The following is an 8897-nucleotide window of genomic DNA, read 5'->3' as shown; positions in this document are numbered from 1 at the left end:
GTGGTGAGAAGTGTTGACCAAATGTCACAAAAAAAGAAAAAGAAAGAAACACTTCTATACTGCCATACAAATGACACTGTCTTAGAATACGGCCTGGTCTGAAATTAACCAATAGGGTCTAGTTTTTTGACTGTGACTGGTTGATAGCCTGCACCAAACAAATTAAGACACATGCAAGAAAACCCCCAAATAATGATCATAGAATTTAGAATGGATTTTAAAAAAGTGTCATGATGGTGAAACTATGCACAATTAAATTGATTTTCTCAGCATATTTGACATTTCATGTTATTTACACTGATGCAACTGATAATGCCAGATGCGTCTCTCATCCCTCTATTAAGTATACATAACATAATTAATTAATAAAAATCCATCTGGGATAAGATATGCTTAGCCTCAGTCTTTAACACTCTTGGATGATTTCTTATTAACTACAAAGCATGTTCAGCTATGTGAACTACACCTGTTAAAAAGCTTGATTTTGCTCATGGACACTGAGTGAATATCAACACCAGAGCCTCAACCTCACAGATTATTGTGATTACTTGCTTTCATGGGAGAGTGCTCTTAGAGAGATCACCCTCACTGTTGCTGCACAAATTAAGACCCAGACACAAGTGCTCAACCACATCACTCCTTCATACATTTAATCAGTAAGACAAAGTCTGCCGAGAAACCCTCTGACACAACGACGAGAGCAAAGACAAAAGCGCAATGGCATTGAGAACAGCGGAAGCAGACTGCTCTGGGGAGATAAAGTCAATTAAATTCTTATCAACACAAAAGGATGCTATGCATTTGAAAGGGGCATTTGTGTCTATTCATCTGTATTGAGTGTGGTCAAGGGGCAGGGAAAGAGTAAAAGCTAATGCAAATTATAAGTGCTGTGCACCGCGAAGCTGCAAGTCAATTGATCTCTGACCTCTTTGAATAAACAATAAGAATGGCACTTTAAAGAGTCCAAAACACAGCACACAAACAACGGTCATATGAGGAAAAATATAACGAATTGTTTGCTAGACATTGATAAGCATAAGACAAATAGAAGATTTCTTGAGATGTAGAAGCAGACTTCAAGTTGTGAGAAATGGGTTTTTTCAGTCAGTGGGGTATCAGAAATCGGAAACGAGCCCTGGAGGCAGGCGTCGTTATTGGAGAAGACACAAAGCCTGCAGCTAGTACGTCTTTAAAATCTCAGTGCTGTGCTTTAATTAGCACAGGTCTGAATAAAAGAATGATGTCGAGCTGCGGTAAACTGCAGCAATAAAAGGCATTAGATCAATATTTTACCATAATGACTGTGCATTTTTTTTTCCCCTTTTCTTTCTCCGATTAGCATTTTGAAAATCATGACAGATTATCTTGACGAGTGCACAGGGAGAAACAGCCCAAGAAGAAAGCTAGAATTTATTTTTGTTTGTTTTTCATTGTGGTTCAGTGGTAGGATAGTCATCTTGCAATCAGGAGGTCATAGAGTTTGTTCCAGTGTCCTTCTGTCAAATGGTGATGTGTCCATGGGAGAGGAATTTAACCCCCAACTTGCCTAACCATCTCCATATCGGTTTACTTCTCCAGGTGAATGTCCCTGTGAGATCTAAGTGGTGCAGAATGAAGTGTAGACCCAAACTGACCTCATCATCGGCCGACCTATTTGTCTGGGAAGCAAAATATTTTACATCTTTGGAGCATTTTTTGGAGCATTGCTCCAGTGTGCTTTTACCTCTGGTGGGAAACATTAATGCACAACATATTGGCATTCATATCAGTATCGGTTCAATAAGTAAAACTCAGCCAGTATTATTTAAAATTTCATGGGTTCTTATCATAGCTGACTGGGTGTGTGAAAACCACTTTCAGCCAAGCATCACCACACTTATGCACAAGGTCTCAGATCCACCAAGACTTTCTTGCCTCTAGCATTTTATGTTTGGTAAATATACACTGCACAGCTCTAACCCTATGTCATGTCATAAATCGTGTAAATTGTCAAAGAAACAGCATAAACCATGACTGGCAAGCTGTTTTATAGACGAACCACAATGGGCTTTGGCTTTAAATGTTTCCCTGTAGAAGTGCAGTGTAATCAAATGTTTTGATTCCATATTTTAATTTAATCAATTATTTGAAAATTAAATTTATAAAACATTTATAAAACATTGCCCCTGACCAGTGTTGTGCAACAACAGGTTGATTTGGCTGGGAATAACTTTCAATAAGTGCCAAGGGCAATTATTAATAGGAGGACCGACTTGGCTGTCGTGAATTCATGCATTGACCTTCTCTAAATGCAAGCAAAATTATGAATGCAATAGTCAAACTTTTAGTTAATAAAGTTCATATTATTGACTGAACTTCAGTCAATAAACTCATAAGGATAGCAAAATTCAGATAAAATATCTAGTAAAAAGAAAAAAAACTCATACTAAAAACTAAAAATTAAAATGGGAAAAAAAGAATAAAACTGCAACACGGATTAAAAAAAACAATATTATCATAGTTCACCATTAATATTTATTTTTCAGAAATCAATGTATTTTATGAGGAATAGATAATGAGGAAAATTTAACTGTGGCTAACAAAGAACAAGAATTGGTGTGGTCATTTCACTAAAACATGCCTGGGCAACATATTCTTTATGTTGTATTATCAACCATCTTGGTGACAACTTGAATGAAGCCAAGAACAAGCAAGACGGCAACACAAAAACCAACATAGATCTCACAAGATGGCGGAAGGGCAGCATGGTAATGTCACACCCAGACTTAGCGGCTCATCACACATCGACTAAAAGAGTGTATGCAGCACTATTTAGCAACCACAGCCACCACTAATATAAATATCAATATGATATTAATATCTGTCTGAACTCAGTAGTGTAATACAGGCAATTGCAATGTGGAGAATGTGAGCTGTGTTTAGCAAACTGACCTAATGGTTGCTACTGTATTAACATTAGCAGAGCTTCAGGAAGCTAAAAACTTTAGCTTTAGTGGCCAGGATAAGCACCTCGCATATCTATAAGGTTTATACAGGCATGTATTTGTGGGTTTGAGTGAGAGAAGAGGAAAACGAAACTTGACCAAAACAGAATAGGAAGACATTGAAAAAAAAAAAAACAGTGACTCTACCAGTCCCCAACTTTCCAAAGCAATTTAAAGCAGAATGAAGTAAAGCAAAACAACATGAAGTGAACAATACTTAAATTGTTATTCTAATGAATTAATTACTTTCTACTGGCACAGCCTACGATTGTGACTGTTGTGACGGGGTCAGCATGGGGCCAGAGAAGCATGGCGGCTGCTCTTGGCTGGAGTGAGCAAATTGCTGAGTCCTGGTATGCTAGCTCAGTGGACTGGGCAGTGGGCTCAATGCCGTCCTCTTCTGGGAATAGGGGAAAAAAATCACATCTGCACAGAGACGAGGCCTCTTCTTGGAGAATCTATGTCCAAATTCTGTAAAAAGAAGCTCAGCCAGCCAGTTTCAGATGGCTAGTCTTATTTTTGGCTAGATCATCAGATACAAAAACAGCAGATTGTGCTTTACTTTTTGGGTACTAGGATTTTCTTTCAAGATGCAATCTTTCACTTGGCCATTGAGCTCAAGATGCTCATACATGTATCCCTCCTGATGTAGGCAGTGGAGAGCTGCAGGTAAAAATGAATAAAGCTGTCGCGCGTACATTTTTGTAGCACTATGACATCATGTGATTTGAACCCGACAAGATCTCATGGTGCTAGTACTTGTGTAAGGCACCGCAAGTTGTAGACAGAATTTACAAATGAACCCTGCAAGTTCACATCTTTCATCTTGACTTGTCCTGCTGTGGTCTGCAGTAACTCACAGAACGTCAATAGATGAACTGTGGCAGGAAAAAGCTGGCCCACGAAAAAGAACAAATAACCCCTTGCTTCAAATATAATACTGTGATGCCAAGATGTACTAAGACAACCCAGAAGCTAGAATGTGCAAAAGATTAATCGATTAAAAAGGAGTCCCACTCTCTGAGGAGAGGCAAACAAAGATCGCCTTGTGAAGTCTCTTACAATCCTTGGCATTGTACGTCCGTATGTGACATTTACATTTTCTTTATTTCACTTTTGCTGGAGGCAGTTTAAGGGGGTATATTTATTTCCTTTAGTAGTGCAGGAGGCTCTGCATGCCTCTAATGGTTCTGTGTTTAGACTTAAGGTCGCGTTTTTTACTGTCTGTTCAAAGTTTAATTCCACGCTTGAAGGAGCCTCTTTGAAGCGCCACCTGACCCCAACCATTGTGGAGGACATTTTATTGATAAAGGCCTTGCTTTAGATTTAGTCCAGTTGCCTTTAAAGCCAAGTAATTTATTGATTAGAGAGTCTATTTCTGAAAAAAAATATTTTATAAGTTTCCTTACATAAACACTATGGTACATAGCAAATACACTTGTGCTACTCATGTCCCCTTTGGTATAGCAGATGTTAAAACAGCATGCATTGTGAAGCATGATTGATCCAGAAATAGCTCTATTGTTGTCAGTATGAATGTCTTTATTTCCTTTATTAAAATATTGTCAACATTCTTCTCCTTCTACCTTACTTAATATATCATCATAAATGTGTAATGAATTTTTAACAATCATGATAATTGCTCATGTATAAATAACATACGACTTCACATGTTTAATTCTTTTGAAGAAAATGATTAAGTTAAAGATTTAAACCCCTTTAAATGTTTGAAAGACTGGATGCGGTGCTCATTCTAAAGTTGTTTGTCATCTTACAAAGTATATCGGCATTTAAAAAAAAAGCCTTATATTCGGGTCTAAGCATGAAAAAAAAACATTGGATTTTGTGACATCATCTACACATGATGGAGAAAGACATGCCACTAAGCTCCTCTTTGCCCTTTGGTCCAACTTTAAGACCACCAAACATAATAGTTTAAGAATGTCTTCCATGTATCATTAGAACGTAACTCTCTGTTTTTGCTGTTTTGGGGGAGTCAGACAATGTTCTCGTTTGGATTACCAGGCTTGGATGCAGCTTCTTGGCTGTGAAACTCGTTCTGTGTGTGTTCTACTCACCATTAGCTAATCTAATGCAAACTTATCACAGTTTGTATCTCGCTATATCATCTTCCCACAGTACTGCTCAATCTGTTAGTGTAAACATGTTCCTTTATTGCTAGAACATAGAGTATTTAGAGAAATATGTAGGTTTGTTTTGTTTGGCTGATCACAAATCAACTTGCAAATTCCAGTTATTTTTTTCAAGTTGCAACTGATACATAAAGCACAAGTGTAGCATGTATTATTGATTAAAATAAGGACCGGACACACAAATTGAATACATCATGCCTGTTTGGGCTCGATGGTCAGAAGACTTGAAAGATGAATTTCCTCTGTGTTGTTAGCCGTCTCTCCCCAAAGCCAGTTTAATAACATGTGACCTGGAAGGGGATAAAACTGTCAATCTAGATGAGACTGCAGAGAATTGGGTAACTGCACTAAACATGCATACACTTGTTTTATCGTTATTCTTTCATGTTCCCATCAATTCAAGAGAAATACTGCTTTGTTTTGATCTCTGGATTTAAAAAATGAAATAGATTTTCTGTTTGTTTGTCAGGTTGTTGTTAGTCATTTTTGTGTTTTAAATAACATTGAGAGAATTTCAACTGAAAATTGTAGATATTCCTCAGGTGCATGAAATTAGATTTGAAACAGAATTGAAACAAAAATTAACTAAATCTTATAGCTTTTAGGATAAATATAATATGCAGTTAATTATTAAATATAATTATTGGGGGGTGCTGTGGTGGCGCAGGGGCAAAGCACAACCCATGTATTAAGGCCTTATTGTATGAGGCCTTAGTCCAAATCCCTCTCTTTGGTCCTTTGACCAAAAGAGAGGGATTAAAAGTTACTGCTATGAAATACTTGGAGGAAAATGCCATGGCGAGCTCACACAGAGAACCAGAATGTACAGGGAACACCCCTAACTTGGCCAGGAACTGCTGTCCCCGGCAGGTCTCGAAGGGGAGATTATATCGGCAGCACTGAAAGGTTGGCTAATAAATGTATAGAAATGTTTGTAAATATGTTATAAAATCTTTTAAATCACTTACCCCTATTCGTCTTACAGCTATGTGAAGATGTTGTTTGGTTCCACCTACTACAGAACTGACATTATCTATTCAGATGATCCCTATTGGAACGTAAATTATTATTTCGGGAAGGTCAGTTAACATAATCATCAAAAATCTGCTTATTTTCCCCCAAACAACAACAGACATTTTCTTCACTTAAGGTTTACGTCCAGCGGTCATGATGTAGATGATACATCATTATTTATGTATCATAATTACAGGCTTTGACTCTACTCCTGTAGTCGTGTTATTCTGTGTTGTGTCGTCTTGGTGTAATGTTTTCATCATGTCTTTTGACTGTAGGTAGGCATTTTATTGTCTTTCATGCAAATTACAAAACAAAAGCTGAAAACTAATGTTTTTCATGAAGATGTGTTATAAATTAGGATTTTTTTCTTTTTTAATATTCACTCATTAACTTTGAAGGATAATGACTTCTGTTTTCCATGCAGGTTTACACACAGCAGGTTTTGGCAGTTGAAATTTGGGATGAGGATGACCTGCAGCACGATGACCTTCTTGGATCTTGTGTGAGGTACCTAAGTCAAGGAGCCAACCGTTTCACCTGCACAGCTGAAAGTGGAAGATTTGAGGTCAGATACACTCTGACTTGTGACCCTCATCTGACTGGACAGAGGTGCAGCCAATATAAGCCATCTCCTTAGTGACAAACCTATCAGGAAAGGGGAAGCTACATGATATTAATTTCTCATGTTTTTGAGTTTATCTGAGAAATGTTTGATTTGTTTGATACGATCTTAATCTTCGTCTCTTTTGGATTGTTAAAACTTGTTAATTGTTTATGGATTATATATGCTGGGATTCTCTTATGTATTCTGTCTGGGATTCTCTTCCAACATGTCATGCAAAATATATTACACAATATTTAGTCAGGAAATTAAATGGCCACTTTGTAGCAACTATTAGAAAATTTTATTTTTATTCTATTATGAAGAAGGCAAGTGTGACCACATTTCAAATTAAAAGGCTATTCAAATACGAGTTGTGCTTCTTATTTCTTGAAATGTCTTTCACATAAACCTTCTACATAGAAAAAGTCAAGGTTTTGACTCCAAATGTTCGCTTTAAGTCCCATCATGCTGGCATAAAGCAGGCAGAGGAGACTGACAGAAAAACAAGTTAAATTTGTTCAAACAAAATCTACCAGGAGTGCTGCATAAATTAGTCCCTTAAACTTTTTACCAGACAAAACATTAAAAAAAAGTTAAATTTCTCATTTATAGCACAAACCTGAAAGAGCTGAAACACTTGCAAGCAAAAAAGAATTATAAAGTCTATCAGGATTTATGTTTATTTCTTTATGTTTTTACATATTTTTGTAATCTTTTTCATACATGCTTTACATTTGACACCTGTTATAATAGCATAACTCCACTATATATATATATGTGTGTGTGTGTGTGTGTGTGTGTGTGTGTATTCAGCTACCTGGACAAATTAAACTCTGTTCGTCAATCTGTATCTGATCGTTTACTTCTATTTTGTTAACAAAAGCGAGGTGAGAAGGTATGGAAAGGTCTAAAATGATGCTATGAATGTAGTAAGTGTACAAAATAAGTTGGGAGGTAAATGCAAACATCATGAAATTAAAATCAAGTCTAAAAGTTTAACTTAGTTATACAGAATAACAAAAAAAACAAAAAACTGTTTGTCCAAACTTCATCTCCTGGTTTGGCATGGTTTTACCATTACCAATTCCTTACTTGGATTTATATTTTTACTAGTTTATGAGGTCAACATTTACAGTATACAACTTAAATAGATCTTAAGTCAGTCACAAGGTTGTTTTCTGATAAGCCACTTGTTTGAATGCAAGTACTTGCATACAAGAATACAAGTACCAGTCAGTTTGGAAAATTTTCTACATTCAGTTAATTGTTATAAAATGAAAAGGGGATAATTTGTTGTTTTTTCGATGTTATTTGACTATGTTGCTCTCACTTGCTGGCTGGCATAATCAATCACATTATTCATTCAGAATGACAGAAGCAAAATATTACTCAAATTAAAGCCTAGAACTTGGACCTTATTCAGCGTACCCGAGCTATAATGGCAATGGTACAGGAACATTTCTGTGTGATGAATGATCAATAAATAAGACTAAATCTCTCTTTTCAACAACTATAATTACGTTTTTTTTAAAAACAGTGGGGCATTACAGAGGTATGCACATCATGACACATTATCCAAGCTGGCTTAAGTGTGAGGTTGGGTGATATTAGTGGGAGACGAGAAGCTCCTGTTGCTGCTGAAAGCACAGCACACGAGGACAAAGAACTGTCCCTGCCCATGTGCTAGACTCAAGAAACTTAGTCAGAATCACTCTGAGGACTCATCACCTTTGAAACAAATTTGAATGGGATAATCTCAGATGAGGTAACAAAATGCACATCACCTAATGCGGAGAGCTGCCGGCAAAAAGGAAGAAACCTGTTATGCATAGAATTTTGTAGCACTATGACATCGTGTGATTTGACAAGATCTCATGGTGCTTGTACTTGTGTGAGACACTGCAAGTTGTAGACAGAATTTACAAATGAACCCTGCAAGTTCACATCTTTCATCTTGACTTGTCCTGCTGTGGTTTGTGATAACTCGCATAAAACATCAACGGATGAACTGTGACAAGAAGCAGCTGTCCCCCTAAAAAACAAATGGCTTCTTGTTTACAGTATAAAAATATGATACCAAGATGCACTAAAATAACCCAGAAGCTAGTTTGTGCAAAAGATGTATCCACTAAATAACTA

At 36.8% G+C, this 8897-nt stretch overlaps 1 protein-coding gene across 1 annotated transcript; it reads left to right on the top strand.

Annotated features, from left to right (window-relative positions):
• Positions 1–5884: 5884 nt before the first annotated feature.
• On the top strand, positions 5885–6998 carry LOC106962678 (perforin-1-like). Its single transcript, XM_015057245.1, has 3 exons — positions 5885–6043; positions 6123–6216; positions 6579–6998. Exons 1-3 carry the CDS (start codon positions 5928–5930, stop codon positions 6789–6791), a joined length of 423 nt encoding a protein of 140 aa, XP_014912731.1. The 5' UTR covers positions 5885–5927; the 3' UTR covers positions 6792–6998.
• The last annotated feature ends 1899 nt before the right edge of the window (positions 6999–8897 follow it).

Source organism: Poecilia latipinna, unplaced genomic scaffold, assembly GCF_001443285.1.
Source record: "Poecilia latipinna isolate Pla-1442-1.1 unplaced genomic scaffold, P_latipinna-1.0 Scaffold1447, whole genome shotgun sequence".
Lineage (NCBI taxonomy): Eukaryota > Metazoa > Chordata > Actinopteri > Cyprinodontiformes > Poeciliidae > Poecilia > Poecilia latipinna.
The sequence above is the reverse complement of the archived record's forward strand: the minus strand, read 5'-3'. Positions and strand labels throughout refer to the sequence as shown.